This window comes from Vipera ursinii (assembly GCF_947247035.1).
Source record: "Vipera ursinii genome assembly, chromosome: Z".
Taxonomy (NCBI): Eukaryota; Metazoa; Chordata; class Lepidosauria; order Squamata; family Viperidae; genus Vipera; species Vipera ursinii.
The window spans coordinates 111407111-111427916 of NC_139517.1; the positions used below are offsets into that span (position 1 = coordinate 111407111).

The 20806-nt window shown below is 35.3% G+C and overlaps 1 protein-coding gene across 7 annotated transcripts in view; it reads right to left on the minus strand.

The window, feature by feature from the left end:
* Positions 1–425: 425 nt before the first annotated feature.
* EPC1 (enhancer of polycomb homolog 1) overlaps positions 426–20806 on the minus strand; it is a 65947-nt gene continuing 45566 nt past the window's right edge. For 5 of the 7 annotated variants that reach the window (XM_083378359.1, XM_083378358.1, XM_083378361.1 and 2 more), the window contains 9 exons: positions 20001–20160; positions 19300–19476; positions 19129–19218; positions 18891–19039; positions 15893–16239; positions 6387–6505; positions 5121–5262; positions 4624–4984; positions 426–1437 (listed from right to left, as the gene is read on the minus strand). In XM_083378359.1, the coding sequence (XP_083234485.1) occupies positions 1365–1437; positions 4624–4984; positions 5121–5262; positions 6387–6505; positions 15893–16239; positions 18891–19039; positions 19129–19218; positions 19300–19476; positions 20001–20160 (1618 nt within the window). In that variant the 3' untranslated portion in view covers positions 426–1364. Of the gene's footprint in view, positions 1438–4623; positions 4985–5120; positions 5263–6221; positions 6339–6386; positions 6506–6890; positions 6992–15892; positions 16240–18890; positions 19040–19128; positions 19219–19299; positions 19477–20000; positions 20161–20806 lie in introns of those variants that run through there. The other 2 variants (XR_014494288.1, XR_014494289.1) reach the window with 2 other exon arrangements.

Here is a 20806-nt window from a genome sequence, read left to right on the forward strand (position 1 = left end):
CTGTTTTGGATCACATTCTCTGAGAATAAATAAATTCATAAAATGAAATTAGTATAACACACCACACACTTTTCTGTCAACATGTAATGCCCTGGGTTTATTTTGTGAGAATTCTATCACAATTCCAGGTGGGATTAAAAACCTTAAAGATAATGTACGCCATCAGAATGGGCATTCAGACCGGTACTGACAAAGCACTAGTAGTAGAGTCCTAACTACCATTCTCTTCACAGAAGAGAGGGCAAATATTTCCAAAGAAAGGCACCCAACAGTTGTGGTTCTGGTCTTGCAGCCTTTTGGAGATTATTAAAAGAAAAGGGGGTGGGGGAAGGAAAGCTGGCTGTTTTTAGAAATTGGAATGATGAGACACGTACAGCAATTACTGCATTCTTTTCCCTTTTAGCCATTTTTTCAAAAAGAACAAGTGAAGAATGAAGTCTTTAATAACAATTACACAATAAAAATATAATTTGTGATCAAAAGAATGGCGAGACAACATGAAACTCCAGTTGCAAGGACTCCATTTGCATACTTAATTTGACACCACTATTTTGGTGCATAAAAAAATGGGACAACAGAGGGGGCTATATGAAGAGCAGCAACATAACTTTAGTGCTTTTAGGTACCAGAAACTGCACACAAGTGAGCTAGTCAGTTGAATACAATCCATGAGACTTCATTTTTAGCTTGTTACTTGCCTTGTGATTTTAAAGCAGGAAGATCATATTGAGTAGTACATTCCCCATTTTTAAACTGATGCCTTTTAAAAAAATTATGTATGTCACCATTTTTCACATGATACACAAAAAAACTCAAGGATCCAGAGGGGGAACCAAGTTATGTTAATACCATTTACAAAATACCAAGGAGTCCACAGCTACCTAACACATTTACTACAGCACAGGAACCAATGAAGGTACAGTGTACAAAAACTGTAAACACAGCACAATAAATAGATAAAACAGCAGGTTCCGCACCATGCACATGATGTCATGACACTTCATCTTTATACAATCTCTCTTCTTACACTCTTACTTTGTTGCAATTCTCCCTCCCCCCTGCCCCAAGTGCAAAGCATCACAAATGAACGGTTCTGTATTCAAGTAACATATATACAAGGGTATTACAAATACACAGTATTGTACAGATAATTGCTGTCATCTTAATTTACAGGTATTGATTTTTTCCTATTAACAGTAAGAATAGAAAAACCAAAGCATGAGAGATGTGCATTGCTGTCAAGTCCCCACAGCTGCCATGGAAATACAATATGCTGCATTCCATCATCCCTTGCATTCAAATTGCTACTGATGCATAGCACCTAAACAAGTTTCCCAAAGATTGAAGTTTCGTTACTACAGAAACTACGTCACCTCCATTGCTACTGTATTGTCTGCTATATTGTTCAGTGCTGACTTTTCTGTTTCATGGTTTTCCCTGAAATATAAAAGTAGAGAGAACATAAATACATTGGTTGAGTATCTAAATAGGAAAAAACCACTCTTAAGAACATGGTAAAAGTGCTTATTTTTTATCTTTGGAACTTGGTGTAGCGTAGTAATATATTTCTTCTCATTTTCAAATCTGTATTGTCTCATACTTATGGAAATATTGTGTAAAAATAAACCATTTATATTTCAAACAGATTCTACCAATCTAAAATAAGTATTTAATAATCAATTTATTTTTGGATGGTCAATTCAATGTATTCCTAAACATCTCCAAGAAAAGAATACTACCTGCAGATTTAATGTAGCCGGGATTGGATATAAGAAATCTAACATCATCCCCTCCAACCTCCAAATGGGGCAATGATGACAATATCAATAAAAATGATAAAAAGGCAAACGTAGGATTCTTTAAGTGAATCCTGAATAACTTGAAGAAATCAGTGGAAAAATCTGGATTTTTTTCATTTGAGTTCCTATCTATAAACCTGGAATTTCCAGGTAATATCCTATCCTATTATTTAATCATTTCATTTCATTTCATTTATTCGATTTCTATACCGCCCTTCTCCCTAGGGACTCAGGGCGGTTCACAGGGCATATATAAATAGCTATACAAAAATTAAAAGAGAATTAAACGATGCCCAATTAAAATACAGCAATAATAAATAATAAAAAACAATTAAAAACCCATATTCCCCATCAGGCCAGACCAGCTAACTCAAACAAGTGGGTCTTCAACCCGCGACGGAAGGATCGGAGGTCCGATGCCATCCGGAGCTCAACCGGCAGTTGGTTCCATAATGCCGGAGCACCCACAGAGAAGGCCCTCCCCCTGGGGGCCACCAGTCGACATTCCCTGACCCTGAGGAGGCCCTCTCTGTGGGCACGCACAGGGCGGAGGGGAGTTGACGCCGGCAGCAGGTGGTCCTCGAGGTATCCCGGACCCATGCCATGTAAGGACTTAAAGATCATAACCAAGACCTTGAACCTCACCCGGAAGACAACTGGTAACCAATGCAGCTCGCGGAGCAAAGGTGTAACATGGGAGTACCGGGAAACTCCCAAGACAACTCTCGCGGCCGCATTCTGTACCAGTTGGAGCCTCTGAGTGGTCTTCAAGGGAAGCCCCATGTAGGGAGCATTACAATAGTCTAGGCGAGAGGTCACGAGCGCATGAGTGACCGTATACAGGGCATCCCGGCCCTATCCACGGGGGGTAAGAGCTCACCCCCCATAGAAAGCGATGGAACATTTTGAATGTCCCGGGATGCCGGAATGTACACCCACTCAGTCTTGTCAGGGTTGAGTTGAAGTCTGTTCCTCCCCATCCAGACCCGAACCGCCTCCAGGCAACGGGACATCACAGCGAGGGCATCACTGGGGTGGTTTGGGGTCGAAATGAAAAGTTGGGTATCATCGGCATATTGATGATACCCAACTCCAAAACCACGAATGATCTCACCCAGCGGTTTCATGTAGATGTTGAACAGGAGAGGCGAGAGAACCGACCCCTGAGGAACTCCACAAATGAGAGACCTAGGGGCCGATCTCTGCCCCCCTGCCAACACCGACTGCGAGCGTCCCAGGAGATAGGAGGAGAACCACTGAAGAACTGTGCCTCCCACTCCCACGAGACGCCGCAGCAAGATACCATGGTCGATGGTATCGAAAGCCGCCGAGAGGTCTAATAGGACTAGGACAGAGGAATATCCCCTATCCCGAGCCCTCCAGAGATCATTCACCAGAGCGACCAATGCCGTCTCCGTGCTGTACCTGGGCCTGAAACCCGATTGGTAAGGGTCCAGATAATCCGCTTCATCCAGGACCAGGGGGAGCTGATGCGCCACCACAATCTCAACAACCTTCGCAAGAAAGCGAAGGTTGGAGATTGGACGAAAGTTGTTCAATACAGCTGGGTCCAAGGCAGGCTTCTTGAGGAGAGGTCTCACCACCGCCTCCTTCAAGACGGTGGGGAAATAACCCTCACTCAAAGAAGCAGATATAACCGCCTGGAGCCAGCCTCGTGTCCTCTCCCTAGCTGCATAGACCAGCCAGGAAGGGCATGGATCCAATAAACATGTGGTGGAGCTCAGCCTCCCCATAATCCTGTCCACTTCATCAGGGGTCACAGAATCAAACTCCTCCCAAATAACATTGACAAGACCGCCCGTGTCCTGATCGCCAGACTCTGCCCAGCTGGAGTCCAAACCGGTCCGAATCCGAGCGATTTTATCCGACAGATGTTGACTAAATTCCTCGGCACGACCCTGCAAGGGATCCTCCCTCACCTCCTGATTAAGAAGGGAGCGAGTCACCCTAAACAGGGCAGCCGGGCGATTATCTGCGGATGCGATGAGGGTAGAGAAGTAATTACACCTCGCCACCCTCATCGCTGCGAGATGTCAGATTTATATCCTCCTTTTCTTCAGGAGCTGAAGGTGGTATCCACAGCACTCCCTGTTCTCATTTTTCTGCAGAACAACCACAATGTAATGTAGTTTGATCTGAGAAAGCTCCCATGGCAAAGGATGGCCCAAGTCTCTTCAGAGCTATTCCAATAAGTTAATGATTACAGCACACTGATTTTAATGTTGAAAAAAAAAAGATTAGGGGGAAGGAGACAATAAGCAGTAATTTTATCACATGCATTATTATTTTCAGGGCTTGAGCACATCAACCTTAATGTTGCAAGTATTACTATATACACATCTCCAAGTTGGAAGTATTAGTATTAATATACTTGGAATATAATATAATATACCCAAATTACAACAAAAATAGAAAAATGAAAAACAAAACAGAATAAGATTAAAAACATAAAAAGTGAGATTTTTTTATAAACTTTTATAATAAATGAATAGGAGGTTCAAATTTTATTAAATGAAAGCAATGAAAATTAGAAGCTGTGAATTAATTAAGACTTTTCTAGGTGCTTTCTGTTCAGCAGCACCAAAAAGACCTCTTTTCTTTGGAAAATCAAGTTTTACAAAAAGTAGTCTATCCCACTTTTGATAAACTTATCATAAATGTATTCAAAATTTCTAATTATAGAACTTCCATTTTTACTTTCTTAACGCAGAAATTAGAGACAATTTGAAAGAATTTTCTACTAATACTATTTTGCTTAAAAATTTTCTTTTTCAACCTGACAAAGTATAAGAAAAGAACTTACCTTGGTATTGTGTCCACAGAGGATGAGGCTGGCACCTTGGGGACCTGACAGTTTGCTGCAGCCAGCTTTAAGGCAGATGATGGAACAGCATTTAGAGTCCTAGGTATGTGCCGTGCATTGAGCGTATTAATAGAGTTTGCAGTGGCAACAGATGAGGGTACAGTTAATCTAATGTTGTTCCCAAACAGAACCTGAGTTGTTGGAGAATTGGCAGCAGTTACTTGGTGACTCAGTGCACTGGGGGAACTTGAAGTCTGTGTTATATTTGAAGGCTGTAACAAGGCTGAACCTGCTGTTGATGAGCTTGTATGTACAAGTGCTGTAGGCGTAGTATTACTGAAGTGTAAGCCCTTATATACTCCTGTGAAATAAGAAAAAGTAAGTCATCCCAAATGACAATAGGCAATTATTAGTTTAACTCTCTCTCTCTCTCTTTCTCTCACTTCCCCCACCCACACGCAATTATACTTTTTGACACTACAATCATTACTGCTTACCTGAGGCTTGAAGGATGCCATTCACCCCAATTCCAAGCACCACATCATCCTTCATTTTGAATCCCATGAGCTGTTCTGATGTAACCAAGGCTGAAGCAGCAAACTGAGCACTGACAGAATCCAATGTCTTGGAACTAAAACCCTTTTAACAAGAAAAAAATAACATCAAGCTATAAATCACACACTACAATAATGTACCACTGAGCCCAACAATAGAAATGGAAAAGCCACCAGTTTCTGTTAAGAGAAAGTATGGAATGTTTTTTTTAATTTCAAAACTACTCTATAGTATATAGTATAGAATGTAGGGGAGGAAATAGTACACAATCCTAAGAGGAATAACAACCACAAAAGCATGCACCAAAGATCTACTTAAAAATCCCATTTCATTTTTTTCAAGCAAATACTTGATTAGTAGCATGAGTAAGTATATATACAGCCATAAAATTAATTATTGGTATTTTCTGAATAAATAAAAAAGGGTTTTTCACTGGCATTTTATTTTATTTATTTTTATTTTATTTTATTTAGATTTATATACCGCCCTTTCCCGAAGGACTCAGGGCGGTTTACAGGGCATTTAAAAAACAGTCAATACAAACGTTAAAATAAATTAAAAGAGATTAAATAAAACCCTGAGAAAATTAAAACCCAGTTAAAATTAAAAATATTCTCAGCCTTTTAAACCATAGTATCCTATATTTTTAAAACAAATAAATCAAGAAACTCAGTCAAATAATATATATCATGATTATTTGCTCTAACCCTAAGTTAATTACTAATGAGATAAAAAGCTTTATTTTCTGAAAACACTGAAAACTTTAAATGTATAATGTAGGGATTGATCTGTAAATTTATTTGAGGGTAGAAGAGAATGCAAATGTATACAATGTAAATTAAAAGCATTCTTTAGAATACATGTGGTATCCATCAAGACTTGCCAGCAGTAATGCAAGTTCTGTTTCTCTGGAATATGCATTCAATATTGCAATGTTGTTCACATCAAAAAGACAATTCTTGTTTTCCTCCCTTACATATTTATAATGCTGAATCACCTCTTTTTCTGATACAAGGGGCAGCAGTAGTGCCATCTATACTCACCTGTAGCATCACTTCTAAACACTAGCGTAAGACTAAGATGAAGATTCAAACGAAAGCCATTTTTCTGTTGGTTAGTTGCAAGATGTTATGGCAACAGTTGAGAATTAAAGATGACTCCTGGTGAAAAAAATGAGGAATAAATCATAGTACAGGCAATTCCCTCACCTGTGAAGCGTTCGCAGAAGAATTACTATTTGCTTGCTGTTGATGAATTTGTGCAAGCTGCTGTTTCTGCATTAGTGCCAGTTGCTGTTGATGATGCTGGTATTGTTCGGCTGTAAATGCTGAACAAAATATAAAATGAGAGAATACTGTATCAAAATATGTAGACCTAATATGTGCATTCCTTAAAGAATTCTATAAATGCACAGGTCTTAAGCATAGTACATTTATTTAGTACTCCAGCTCTAGTGGGATTTCATACTAACTGCACTTCCAAAAAAAAGCTTGGTTGTAAACCATGCAGGATAAACATCTGAACTGCTGTTATAGAACAGCAAATTGCTGTATTATGATTATCATAGTATAATTTTTGATACATCAGCTAAAATATGTTGATAATATTGATATTTAACTGATAATTTATGTATGTATGTATGTATGTATGTATGTGTGTATTAGAATATAAATGGTACATTGTAATAATTCAATTTCCCTCAATTAACCCACCTGGGAGAAAAAATCCAGTCAATAAGAACAGAGTTGATTATGCTGATTTACAGAGGAATGAAGAAAGACTGTATTATACTACTTATTGTCTATGGAGAGTTCTAAAAATAGAAAATAGAGAAGTTTCATTGCAATTTTTGTTTCACTGCATCTTAATGAAAATCTCCCTAATGCCAACTTTGTGAATTTAGACAGAATAATAAGTTATAAACTTTGTTTCTAGAACAATATGGCAAGTTTTCCAAATTCCATTTGTTTTAAATACAAGTTTACTTTAATAGGTATTACTTTAGATGAAACTTCCTGTCAGAAAATTAAAACTTATAACCTACTTTTTAATTTCATACACGACAGCACAATACAGATTTCATGCCAAGTTTAAAAAACAGATTACTTATGTATCATTTTGTATTGCACTAATCAATACACATAAAATGAACTAAAAAAGAATATGTAATAATGCAACACATTGGTGCACCATACACTTTTGATTAACAACCTTCATAAATACCATCCCAAGTTAACCTTCATAGAACTTTTGCCTATCTATAGGTCTAAGTGTATTCCAATGTAGAAAAAAGTGAGTTTTTGAGTTTTATTTCTTTTCTCTCACCCCGTTATCAAAAAATGATGGTTTTTAGGCTTTAAATTGCAGCAAAAACATTTAAGTTTGAAACAGATTTGGCTGGATGCAGCCTTAATATTCATCTGTTTAAATATTGTATAACATACGATTATGCTAATGTAACTGTTTGTGGTATTTACTTTTGAAATATGTAATGGAAAGCCTATACAAAAATGTTGTTAAGGATACAGTGGTGGAAGAAATTCATCAGGATAATAATTAGATATTCATATTAATTCCCAAATTCTTAATTCCATTCCACTGAAAATGTATACTTAAGAAAATGTGTGTATTTGGTAGCTACAGCATATATCAGGTGTTTATTGGACAAAACCTAATATAAATTAACTTCCAAACCAAAAAATACTTATGCAGTATTTCACATCACTGTTCACGTTGGTAGACTTTCTTCATCTGATTTCACAGCTTATATACACTCATAAAAGAGAGAAAGTAATAGGATAAATGTACTGGTTATAACACAGAGTTCCTTAGGAATGCTTAGAATTTTTTTTTTCCATTTTAAATTCTGATTCTGATCTGTATTAAATTGCTATTGAAACGTTTGGTTTCAAAAATGATTTTTCATGTGACAAATGAAACAATGGTTTCAGATGTGTAAGCCAAAATTGTATGGAATACACAAATCAGGTATATTTTTCCCCAACAAAAACAATTGTATATGTAGGGGTTTTTTTGTTCCAGCTCATATAAGTTCACATATATAATTTTTTAAAAAAATTCTTCCCCTAAGTGTATTTGAATTTTAAAATATAGTTTTTTAAATGCTTGATTCTAAATAAAATTAGGATACTTAGGTTCATTCAGGCACGCCCATATTTGCATATATGTTTAAGGATTAGAATTATGCAAACTGAAATGGTCAGTGTACAGAGACCCTATTGAAATGTGCACAATTAATTATGATAGTTTTAAGGTGTATTAATTCAATTTGTATAGTCACAACTTGCTTGTCAGTTGTTAAGTGAATCATTGCAGTTGTTACGTTAGTAACATGGTTGTGAAGTGAATTTGGCTTCTCCATTGACATTGCTGGTCAAAAGGTTGCAAAAGGTGATCACATGATCCCAGGATGCTCCAACCATCATAACTATGAGACAAGTTGACAGATATCCAAATTTTCAGTACATAACCACGGAGATATTGCAATGTTTGTAAGTGTGAAAAACAGTCATAAGTCACTTTTTTCAATGCCATTGTAATTTTGAACAGTTACTAAGTGAACTGTCGTAAGTTCAGGACTACCTGTGTACCAAGCTATTTCCAACATTTTGGAAGTGCTCCGAAGTTAAAACAGCTTTGTTTCTAATATGAAGTATTCTGTTTTGAACTTGAACCTTTTTAAAGAAACATTTCAGGGCTGCCCAATGAATTTGTTTTAATTTGAAACATTGTCTTGGTACTAAGTCTTGGTAGAAGCACACATTATCTGTGCAGAATTTATTGAGGAAAACAGCAGTGCAAATAAACACATGAAAACCGCCCTGAAGAATATGCTTGCAAAACACCTTGATTTTAAAGAATTTAAAAAATCTGATTATTCTATTTGCTTTTTCTCCTGTATGAATTATTTATAATTTAAATATTACCAAACCTGAGAAAATACTAATAATCCAATGTTTTTCCATAAGTATTGTTCAGTTTAACAAAATGATTAAGAGAATAATAATTCCTATATGTGGAAAATATTTTCCATCTATCCAATGAAGCTCATTTGGGCCAATGGTACTTTTTCAGCTCATGTGAGATTATGTCAATAACAAATCAGAAAACAATCTTTGCTAATCTAAAACTAACCTAGATCATAGAGAAGAAAATGGTTTATTAAAAGTTAAGGCAGGAAATGAACTGCAGTATGAAAACACAATATAAAGGCAGTAACGTGTTATTGGATCATTGCCTTTATAAGACTACCATCAAAAGAAGACAGGATATTATCATGACAGCAAATAAGCTTTTGCCTTGGACAATTAAACATCTCTTAAGTTTGTACACCCTTTCTGATCAGAATGTTACTTAAGCTTTCAGTTAAGGAATTATTTTTGCAGTGAGATCAAATAATTTATACAACTACAGTATACAAACATTTTAAAAGACTGCCTTAAATAGGGTGTGATCACCCTATTTGCTAAGAGGTCGGTAAGAGAACCCAGATTGTTGGGGGCAACATGCTGACTCTAAAAACCGCTTAGAGAGGGGTTGTAACGCACTGTGAAACGGTATATAAATCTAACTGCTATTGCTATTACATAGAAATTTAATCATTTGATGTGAATGATTATTATAACTAAAGTTTAACTTCAGTGTACATTATAAATACATACTGTTTTTAAAATTAAGATTTGGATTTCAATGTTGTTCAATGTTTAAAAATATTCCTTATTTCAAGACTTTTCCTCAAATACTATGGATGGTTTTAATTCCCATTTGTTTTCACTTTCCCATAGGTAAAGGTTTCCCTGTACAGTTGTGTCACTCTAGGGAGAGATGCTCATTTGTTTCTTAGCCAAGGGAGCCAGAGTTGTCTGAACTGTAACCTTCCAACTGAAGTGGTGTCTATTTATTTGCATTTGCATGTTTTTGAACTTTTTTTTTTAATCCCATTTATATCCCGCCCTTCTCCGAAGACTCAGGGCGCTTTACAATCTAAGAAGCACAAATCAATGTGCTTAGCAATAGCCTTCATTCTATGTATATGCCTGCTTATTAGGGCTTTCGCCCCCCCCCATGGCATTTTTACAAAGTCAGCTTATTGCCCCCAACAATCTGGGTCCTCATTTTACCTACCTCGGAAGGATGGAAGGCTGAGTCAACCTTGAGCCTGGTGGGACTCGAACCTGCACTAATTGCAGGCAGCTGGTGTTACTTAAGGAGACATTAACCCACTGCTCCACCAAGGATGGCCAGGAGTTGGGAAAGTAAAGGGTCTCAAACCTGGACCATCAGCTTTCCAGCTCACAAAAGCTCAGTGTCTTTAGCGGCTGAGCCATCATACTCTTCTCACTTTCCAATATTCAGGCATAATTAATTTTTTTCTACTTGTAACCTCTGTTTCCGCGTGGTTTTGGTAGAGAGGAGGATACTGTTCCAAAGGTTATGACAAAAAAGGCAGCTTACTTATGGAGTCTCATAAGATGCTGCTACTTTGTTGATGAGCCTCATAGGATAAGATCTTTTTCGATCTTATAGGAAGGACAGAGAATAGTGGAGAGCTGCTGTCCCACAGATATTCAGGCCCTATATCCTGAAGGGATTTTTAGATGATCAATAGGGCCTCGAATTGTACCCAGAAGTCCACAATGCAGATTAAGGAGCAGCAGTGTTACAAGAGTTTTATAAACAGCCTAGACTCTGAGTGAGTTGGACGGCCATATACATTTTCATAAATGAATTAATAAATGGTGTATTGGGCTGTGCCTGTAACTACACACAGCAGAGCATTATGGACTAGCTAGTTTCCCAGTAGTCCTCAAGGAAAATCCCAGATAAAGAACACAGCATTAACTGACAAAATGACTAAGCATGAGTTTCATTAAGAAAGACCTCCTGATCCACAATGGCATGATTACAAAAACACATTCTTTCTATGACATTTTTCACTGAATAAATAGCAGTTTACTGCCACAAATGAATACAGTTCATTACAATCTAGTATTTTATAACTTGTTTTCAATTTAGGTTGGAAAAGAAACACAAACAATTTCCCATATTCAGTAACAGCTGCAAACTGACTTTTCTGAATAATGACAAATATGAAATTGGCTTGTAAAAATGGGAAGAAGGGGAAAACTACATAATTTGGAAGCTTTGTTTCAAGTTGTATGACTGAATTGTAACATCAAAAGTCCTTACTGCACAATTTGAGACAGTCAGCTTATGAACCAGGTTTATGAAAACTGTAGAATATATTTAAAATTATTTCTGAGTTTATAGTCAAATTCTAGTTTTTCTTTAGTTATAGTTTCTAATGTTTCCTAGTTATGTAAGCTATTTATTCCAGGTGGAACAAAAAACCCCAACAACAATACAGCAGCAGGCACTCATTACAGTAGAGGCCAAAATTGTGGAAATCTTTTGGGAAAAGTGTACAGTAGAAATGCCACCTTTGGTTAAGTTTCTACCAATTTTTCTTCTAATTTGTTTATAACTGTAGCCTTGTTCACTTAATAATACTATTTTACATTGCTTTCTGGGCAACCAGTCAACTCTTTGCACTGTTACTTTAATTTTATTACATTTTACAAGTTCACTAAATGAAAGAAAAAAAAACGCAATCAACTTGATAGTGATCACATAACATACTGGCAAATGTCCTCCTCTCAGATTCAATACATGATATCAACAACTGAATCCTACTCGTGATCTGATTGGCTCATTGTCAAAACAAGATGACACCTGATTCTCTAAACATGCTCATTGGCTACAATCAGATTAAAGAAAGCTACTTGATATCAACCTAAGCAAGTTGTGCTTCCTTTTTCTGGTTATTTGGCTATAACTTTTCATAGAATACAGCACAGATAATTGAACAAACTATTTTGCATTACATTCTTGATTAAATTATCTTTCCATTGGTATATAATTTTATGGTACTACTCCAAAAAAACAAAAGTGGTGTTATTAACCATCAAACTTCAAAAAACACTTTTCCCAAAAGGTTTCCACAATTTTGGCCACTACTTGTAGAGCAGGACAGGCAGCTATAATGAAGATCTGCCAAGATAAGACGAATATGTTAAGATGGTTTTCTTTGGTGGTTCAAGAGTTCTAACTTATTTTATATTCATATGAAATACTATTCCAATATCCTCATATTTCTGTCTGGAATCAATTATGTAATTCAAACAGTGATGAAATTAGTTATAAAAATAAGCTTTGAATCTTTGTGCGGCCGCCATGGGCGCTCGGAAGACAAGTCTCGTCTTCCACGTTCAGTTTCGTACTGCTGGGGGACCCTGAAAAGGGTAGAAAGCTGCCCCAGTGAGGCAACCAGCAAGGAGGGGCCATCGCGGAAGAGCGGCAACTCTCCTGTTAGAACCCGCAAATTCCTCCAAACCGGTGGACGAAAGACCGACCATAGAGATATGGACCATCACAAGGCTGCAGACAGCCAAAGTCACACCTACCATCTGGGAATTCTAAAGCAGCGTGGAAGAGACTGGGTGAGATCTACCTCTCTTACATCCTAATTAATTACTTACTTGCATAAGCTGCTAAAGTACTTTCCCCCCCTGTGGTGAGGGAAGGGAGATTTTAGCCCTCCCTCCACAAACAGCAGTGACCAACTACCCAAGGGAGTTTAAAACATTGAAAAAATACTAGGATCCGAATATTTTCTAAAACTGGTGGATTGTAAGATTTTCAATTTTCTTTTCTTTATTTTTCCCCCTGATCTTTATTCTTACTGAAGACCTGGGTTGTTTTTTCTTTTAAAGTAGAAGAAAAAACTGAAAAGATCAAAACAACTATGGGGTGACATCTTGTGGCTAAACCTGAGATTGCAACCTGTTATTGTTTAAGAGAGACTTGTTGACAGCTTAGAAAATAGATAGGATACGTGCAACCTTGAAGCACCAGCGGCAAGAAATTTAGCTTTGCTCCTCACTTAGTGGATGTTCTAACTGTAAGCTTTTAGTTTAATAAACTACAATGGAAGAACAGGAATGATTTTTTTCTACAGAGAAAAATTAGGAGCAAACTCTTTGCATGTTAAAAGCGATTGTTCAAACTCTTCTCACAGCTGGTGATGAAATAAGAAATGGCAGGAAAAAACAAGAAAGCAGCCTGCAAATTCAATTATGACTACAACTGAAGAATTATCTAAACAGAATTCTACAGAAAAAATTGAAAAATCAAATACTATAACAGAAGATTTAACTATTCAACAAGTACAGATGATGGAAGATACAGAAAAGAAATTGATACATCTGAAGCAACCTGAGGATCAAAAAGAAAAACAGATGAAAGAAGATAAACACTTCGGGACAATCACGTTGAGATTGAAAATCAAGGAGACCTGCTAGATCTGCTCAAAAAATGGCAATTGGATGGCCTTTTCAAAGCCAAACAATAGCCACAACAATACAAGGAAATCTGTTTGATGATTTAAAAGCAGTTACGGAAAATGATTTGGCAAAGAAAGCAAACTAGAATAAGACTGAAAAGGAACAGGGTTGTGATTCACACAAGGTATTTAAAATAGAATATACTCAAATAGATAAGACATGTATTCTGAAGATAAGACATTATAATGATTTGAAGAACATTTTGGTCACGCAAAATTTAGAAGTATAAATACTAAAATAAGAACATTATATTGTTATTAATTTGTTGTAGATGGTAAGAATCTATATATAAGATGTGTATCCTAAATACTAGACTTTGTGAGGAATTGTGATAAAGGAATTGTACTTAATTAAAAATTTGGAATATTAAGGGGAAATTAAAACTGGGAAAAGCTTATTGGATAACTGATCAGCTAAAAGATTGAATGTTAAAACAACTAAGATTTGAATATAACATATTGTTATGAGTTGAGAGAAAGAAAAATTTTGGTTAAGTAAAATTTTGAAGTATAAACATTAATAATTAAATCTAAATAATGGTCAGTGGTATAAATGCTAATAGTAAAAAATAGTCTTAAATATGAGATAGTAGACATAAAGAAGAAAAAAGAAGAAATACTAAACGTGGAAACAAAAGAAATCTGGGTTATTAAATTTGAGGATTACAAGAAAATAAGAATATTACTTTGTATTATTAATTGGTATTGTATTATTAATTTGTTGCTCTAGGCGGTGAAAATCTATATAGATGTGTATCCTGAACACTAGACTGTGGGGGAAGCGCAAAAGAAATTGGGGTCACTTAAATTTGAAAATGATAAAGATTAAACATTAAATTTAAAATATTAATGGAAAATTAGAATTAAGAAAAATCTATTAGGTCATTGACTGTCTAAAAAACTGAATGTTAAATTAATTAACTGAAGACTATTGATGAATGTTAGAAAGCTATTTTCTGCTTGATAGATAGAATAAGAACTGTATTGATATGAATATGAGACAGTACATATTAAATAGGAAAGATAGGGAATTAGTTACTGCAATTCTTTGAGATTTGTATTGATGATATTTAAATGTAATGGAATTATTGTACTCAGCCACCACGTTTTTCAAATATGTGAATGTAATAATGGAAAAATAAAAAACTTATAAAAAAGCAATTATAATAAAGAAAATGATTCAACAACTGAAATGACCAAAAGTCTTAATAAAATTGCCACGGCCATTATTATATATATCTTTTTATTCATCCATGTTAGAGATGATTTCCTTGTCTTTTATTTAAAAAACAGATATCCAGTGCTACAGAACCGTTCCAACAGAATTTAAAAGGTGTTATATCAGTTACAGAAGATAACAAAAGATGATGACCACAATTGAAACATTACACTCTCAAGATTTACATTTGCAAATTACATATTTAACCAACACAAGTCTTAGCAACTGCTTCCAGAATTCTATACCAATGCGCTTCAATCAAAAGGCCGTATCCTTCTTAGCTGTATCCCAGGCTGCTTGACTCATCGAAGTTTACAGTTTATAAATATAATTCTGAACTTCCAAAAAAAAAAAAAATCTCCCTCACTGTAGTCTTAAAATAATATTCCTGTTCACTTTTAGACATCATTTATAAGACTTTTAAAAAAACAAAACAAAAAACCAAGATCCTTTTACAAGAATTCAGGATAGAATTGCATCCTTTCAACATATTAATGGCTTCTCAAAAAAAAAATTATTTATACCATCTCTTTAAGATCTGATTAAATGGGTATTTACACTGCCAAAGGGCTACAGGCTGGAGTTTTCAGTGGTGATCACCAAACTTTTTGTGCTGATAAAATATAACTGATAAGTTGGTCTTTTAAACCAGCACGACTTTTCATGATTGTGTATATCACTAAATTTTTGGATTTTAAGTGTTGATGTTTTGAACATTTCAAATCAATTCCTTATTTTGCATTCTTAATATCAAATTATAAATGGTCAAAACTGATAAATATAAATAAAACAACAAAAATAAATAAGAAATGTAAGAATGAACTCTATATAATTCTACCAAAAATTTGAAAACAAAATGGATTGGATTCAATACAGCTATTATTACAGTATAGCTATAATTAAAGTACAAACTAAATCTGGACCAAATTTACTATATCAATCTTTAACTTTAGCATGGCATTTAAACATGCAGCATAAACATCAACCACTATCGGAAAATAGGGAATAAATAAATAAAAATTAGGCTTTCGGCAACAATACTTTTAGAATTATATTTGTCAAAATCAACATACCAAAGTGTGCTGCACCACTGCTATCTTTACTTTGAAAAGAGGTACTGCATGTCTGGGTCCCAGGTTGTGCTGTGCCTGCTCGATTAACGCTCCTGTGCAATTTCCTATATGAAAGTTCATCATTATCACTGTCATGTAGGGTTGGTGTCCGAGGCCTAAAATGACGCCATCTACGTGATTTGATATTGACTAGTATCTGACTGAGGTCTTTAGATAAATATCTGTCCGAGGTATTTGTTTCTGAGGTATTGGCAATTTGATTGACTGAAGAGTGTGAGGAAAGTGTTTCTGAATCCAGCTGACAGAATGCACTGTTGTTCTCTGAATATGCTCGGTCCAGGAGCACCCTAAAAATAGAAAGATTATTTTTAATCACATACTAGCCAAAGTATTGTTCCTATCTTCATCCAAACATTATTTTTAAACTCTTAAGAAAAAATAGCAAGGAAATTCTGTGTGAAAATATTTTTCGAATTGGCTGTTTCAACCATTGGAAAAACATTTACAGGAGTGTTATATACAAGTTGAAAATTATTTGGAAGAAATGGTAAGAGTCCCTATGAAAGCCCTCTATTGCCATTCTACTTATGTCTCTTTTCATGCTTCCACATTAGCATGAAATAAGACGCTAATACTTAAGGGATAGACTAAAACGAATTTCTTAATGGGAATTAATAATAGGCTTATGGGGAAACCTGAAAGAAACCTGGGTTTTTTAAGGTATTGTAAAGAGATTTTATGCTTAGCTGAGGTAAAAAACAGTTCTTTCAAATCATTTTTAAATAAGTTCAGCCCTATTTAAGAGTTACATATAGGTAGTCCTTGATTTTCAAGCACAATTGAGCCCAAAATTTCTTTTGCTAGTTAAGACAGTTAAGTGAGTTTTGCCCCATTTTGCATTTTTTTGCCAAAGTTGTTTAAGTGAATCACTGCAGTTGTTAAATTAGTAACATGACTGTTAAGTAAATCTGGCTTCCCCATTAACTTTGCTTGTCACAAGGTTGCAAAAAGTGACCACATGACCCTGGGACCCTGCAACTATCATAAATACATACCAGTTGCAATGTGTCCAAATTTGGATCCCATGACCAGGAGGATACTGCAAGTCATAGGTGTGAAAAATTATCATAAGCCACTTTAACCAAGAGCCTCAGGTTGACAAATTCTAATCTGCTACATGAATGTTACTTTCCTACTTGAAATGAAACAGGACAATCTTTGTCTATTTGAACCAAATGTCGAACCACTACAAACAGATATTGTCATATAAGTGGTTGATTGTACCTTACGATAGATTAGGACAGCAAAACCAAAGAGCAGTCTGGATAGATGTCACTATTAAAAAAGGATACCAGAATACTAGAAGTACTTTCAGTGCTCAAATGTATGTAAAGTTTACTAAGAAGTCACAAGATTTTTCTTTCTTTAAAAATCCTTAATTGTGAAGGTAATACTTTATAATTTGAGGATCACAAACAAATTTAAAATGTGTGGTAATTAGACCTAATAGTGTCAACCTAATAGGGATGAAGGGCTAAGATAGTTAGAGAATGATTATTCTGAAAAATCCAGTTTGAATTAAGATAAAAAAGAGCCCTCATCCTTTTAGATCTAGAAAAATAATCCAGGCTTTAAAAAGTAAACATAAATACAGATAGTCCTTGACTTCCAACCTTTCTTTAATGACCGTTCGAAGCTACAAGAGCACTGAAAAAGTGCTCTGAAAAAGTGACTGAAAAAGTAACTTATGACAGTTTTCACACTTCAAGCGGAGTCAATAGGGAAGCCAGATTCACTTAATAACTAACTCAACAAGTGCAGCAATTCACTTAACAACTGCGGCCCTGAGACCTTCGGGAGAAGGGCGGTATACAAATAATAATAATAATAATAATAATAATAATAATAATAATAATAATAATAATAATAATGATGATGATGATGATGATGATGATGATGATAAAATAGGGCAAAATTCACATAACTGTCTCATTTAGTAACAGGAATTTTGAGCTCATTTGTGTTTATAAGTCGAGGACTACCTGCTCTTAAAATATTTTAAAAATTACATCACTATGCACAAAAGTTGGTGTATTCTTACAAGCTTCTAAATTGAGACAATTTTGAATGCGATGACAGGAAAGTAAATTCCGGAGACTTGTCAAAGAAATTTCATTGTAAAATATAAACAAGGCTATACTAGAAATGCTGAAATATATATACTTCATTCCAGGCTGTGATGCATCTGCAGTAGTAGCAATGTAACATACTTTTATACCTAATTTTTATAAAGTAAGGCACTGAAGGTTCCAGATTAGCCGGATAATATTCTTTAAGAAAAATAATTACATACTAAAATTAATGTGTTATAAAACACATTACAAAAGAATCCAGATGAGATATGATTGAATTACTATTTTGCCACAGAATCTTTGTAGTAAAAATTACTAATGTAATTTAATGTCGATTTTTATAGTCTGTAGAAAAAAAAGTTATGCCCATGGAAATCATTTGATGAGAAATCAAGCTGTTTCAAAGCCTATCTATAGTTTTCTAGTTATATACATAAACAAAGATGATCTCAGAAGACCCTCAATACATGTACACCTTTAAGCAGAAGATGCACAGATCCACAGGGAAGAACCTATTGTCAAGGAGGATGAACTACCATACCTAAAATTTCCATACCCAAGAACTATCACAGGTTTCAGGGTCTTCTTCCCATTATTTTCTGGTACTTACGCAGTGCAATGACATACAAAATATGGTTAGTGCTAGCCTTTAAATCATGGATTCAAAGGGGAAAAGAGAAGAAGAAAAGTCACAATAAAGCTTTTTATAACAGAAGGGAGATCATAATCAAATCAAAGATATGGATTAAGAATACACATGTCTAATTAAAATTTATGTACTAATGTAACTAACATGTTACAACTACATTTCAAAGTGTACATCAGTATGGTATTGTTGTAGTGAGCTTTAAAATAAATAAGCCTACCTTCCACCACGTCCAACCCGTCTACGTGAAAACCCAATGCACCTTTGCGGCCTATTAAGCGTGGTTAAGCAATATCTGTAACGTTCATCTCCTAACGTTCCCCCTTTAGGAGTACTCCAAGGCCAGTCACCAGTTTGGTCTAAATGAGGCTTTGAAAAGAAATATTTGAAAAAGGTTAAAACAAGAATTTAATTAATATAAGTGTAAAAATACAATACTATAGAAACTCAAGACTTACAGCGTAATACTGACAGCCTGCCTTCCTACGGAAAGCAAATGGCCCATCAGGATCATTTTCTTCCTCAGCTTCAGAAGAGCCAGAAAAGACCTTTTAAAAAAAAACAGTAGATAAGAAAAAGGAGGAAAGAATATTTCTTCTCACTGAACCAAAGGACTGTAGATGCCATACTTGAGAAAGAGGATCTTCATCAGAGCTGGGAAAGTCATACTGATTCATATCTTTAGCATTAAAGATTGGCAGTGAAGCAGGAATTGTCTGCTGAGAAGCATTAGCAGCCGATGAAGGTACAATTTTGGGCTTCTTCTCATATTTTCTCTTTGGCCGTATAGCGTCGGCTTTCTCTTGCTGCATGAAGAGAAAATGCGTTAATAGTTTTATCTAACTTGATACATCTTAACCATTAGGAGAAGATGTAGGTTTTAAAAGATTTCTTTTTTTAAATGCACCATTGTGATAAAGTGAGAGGGAAAGCAAATTTTTCCTTAACTGATATAGAATCAAGTAAGTCCTTTTTCAAATTGACGGTAAATCATGGTTGATTTTATGAATATTTCTAAGAAGAATTATTTTATTTTTTCAACTTCACAATCAAAACCATAAAACTACCTGGGATTTAAGCAAAGGTCTCATTTTGCTTAGATTTTCCAGATCAACCAGGATTAATTCATAGGAAGCTTTAACATAATGGTCTATCAAAATTACTCTCTATAGTAGTAAGTAGTAGCTACCTAGAGTTATCTTGAAGTCTTTTGGAATGAAATTAAGAACTTACATGGTTTAAGCATACTTATAGCATAAAATTACAAAGTAGCATTAATAGAATCTATAATCATGAATGGATGGATGGATGGATAGATAGACAGAGTCACCTTGTTTATTTTAAATTCCTTCAATTCCATATTTTCCTGATGTTTAAATTGAATGCTATTAGGAACTATTCCAACAGGAATTGTATAGGTAGGCTTCATAGGCTGTCGATGTACCATTACTTCAGACATGATCTCTCCATTATAATCACCCAACTTATATCTGGAAAGTAAAGAAAAAGTTTGAATTTACTAGAACTAATGTTAAAATCAGTTTCAAGAAATCAAGAGCCAGGATAGAGTTCAAAAGTACTACGAATTTATTCCATGCTACCTATACACAAGAATCAGGTCTACTAAAGGCCAAGATAAGAGTCAAATGGAATTCACATGGGGGCTGGACTTGAAAGTCTCTGGTGATAGCACAATTCCAAACTGATGATGTGTTTGACTCCACCCTTGGGCCCAGCCTGGTCATCTCCTACAGTTAGTTTATATACTTAATGTTTGCTTCTTTATTCTCTCAAGAACCTACTTCAGCATTTCTCTACTTGGGCAATCTCCAGATACATGAAATTTATTTCCAGAATTTCCCATCAGCATGGACATTGTTGACAATCCAAAAGTTCAAATTTTTTACTAGAAACTGCTCATGCTGAGAACTACTGATCTAGAAGCGAGTGTTACATCAAGTCTTAAGAAGAAAACTTTTCATTACAGATATATTCAGAATATACATTCTGAAAGGATGATTGCAGTAAGCATGCAAAACCTTTCAAATCTTAAGTGTTCCAAGGTCAACATGGCTTAGGCCCGGGATATTTGCAGGACCATCTGCTACCGGGAACAAATTCCCATTGCCCAGTACG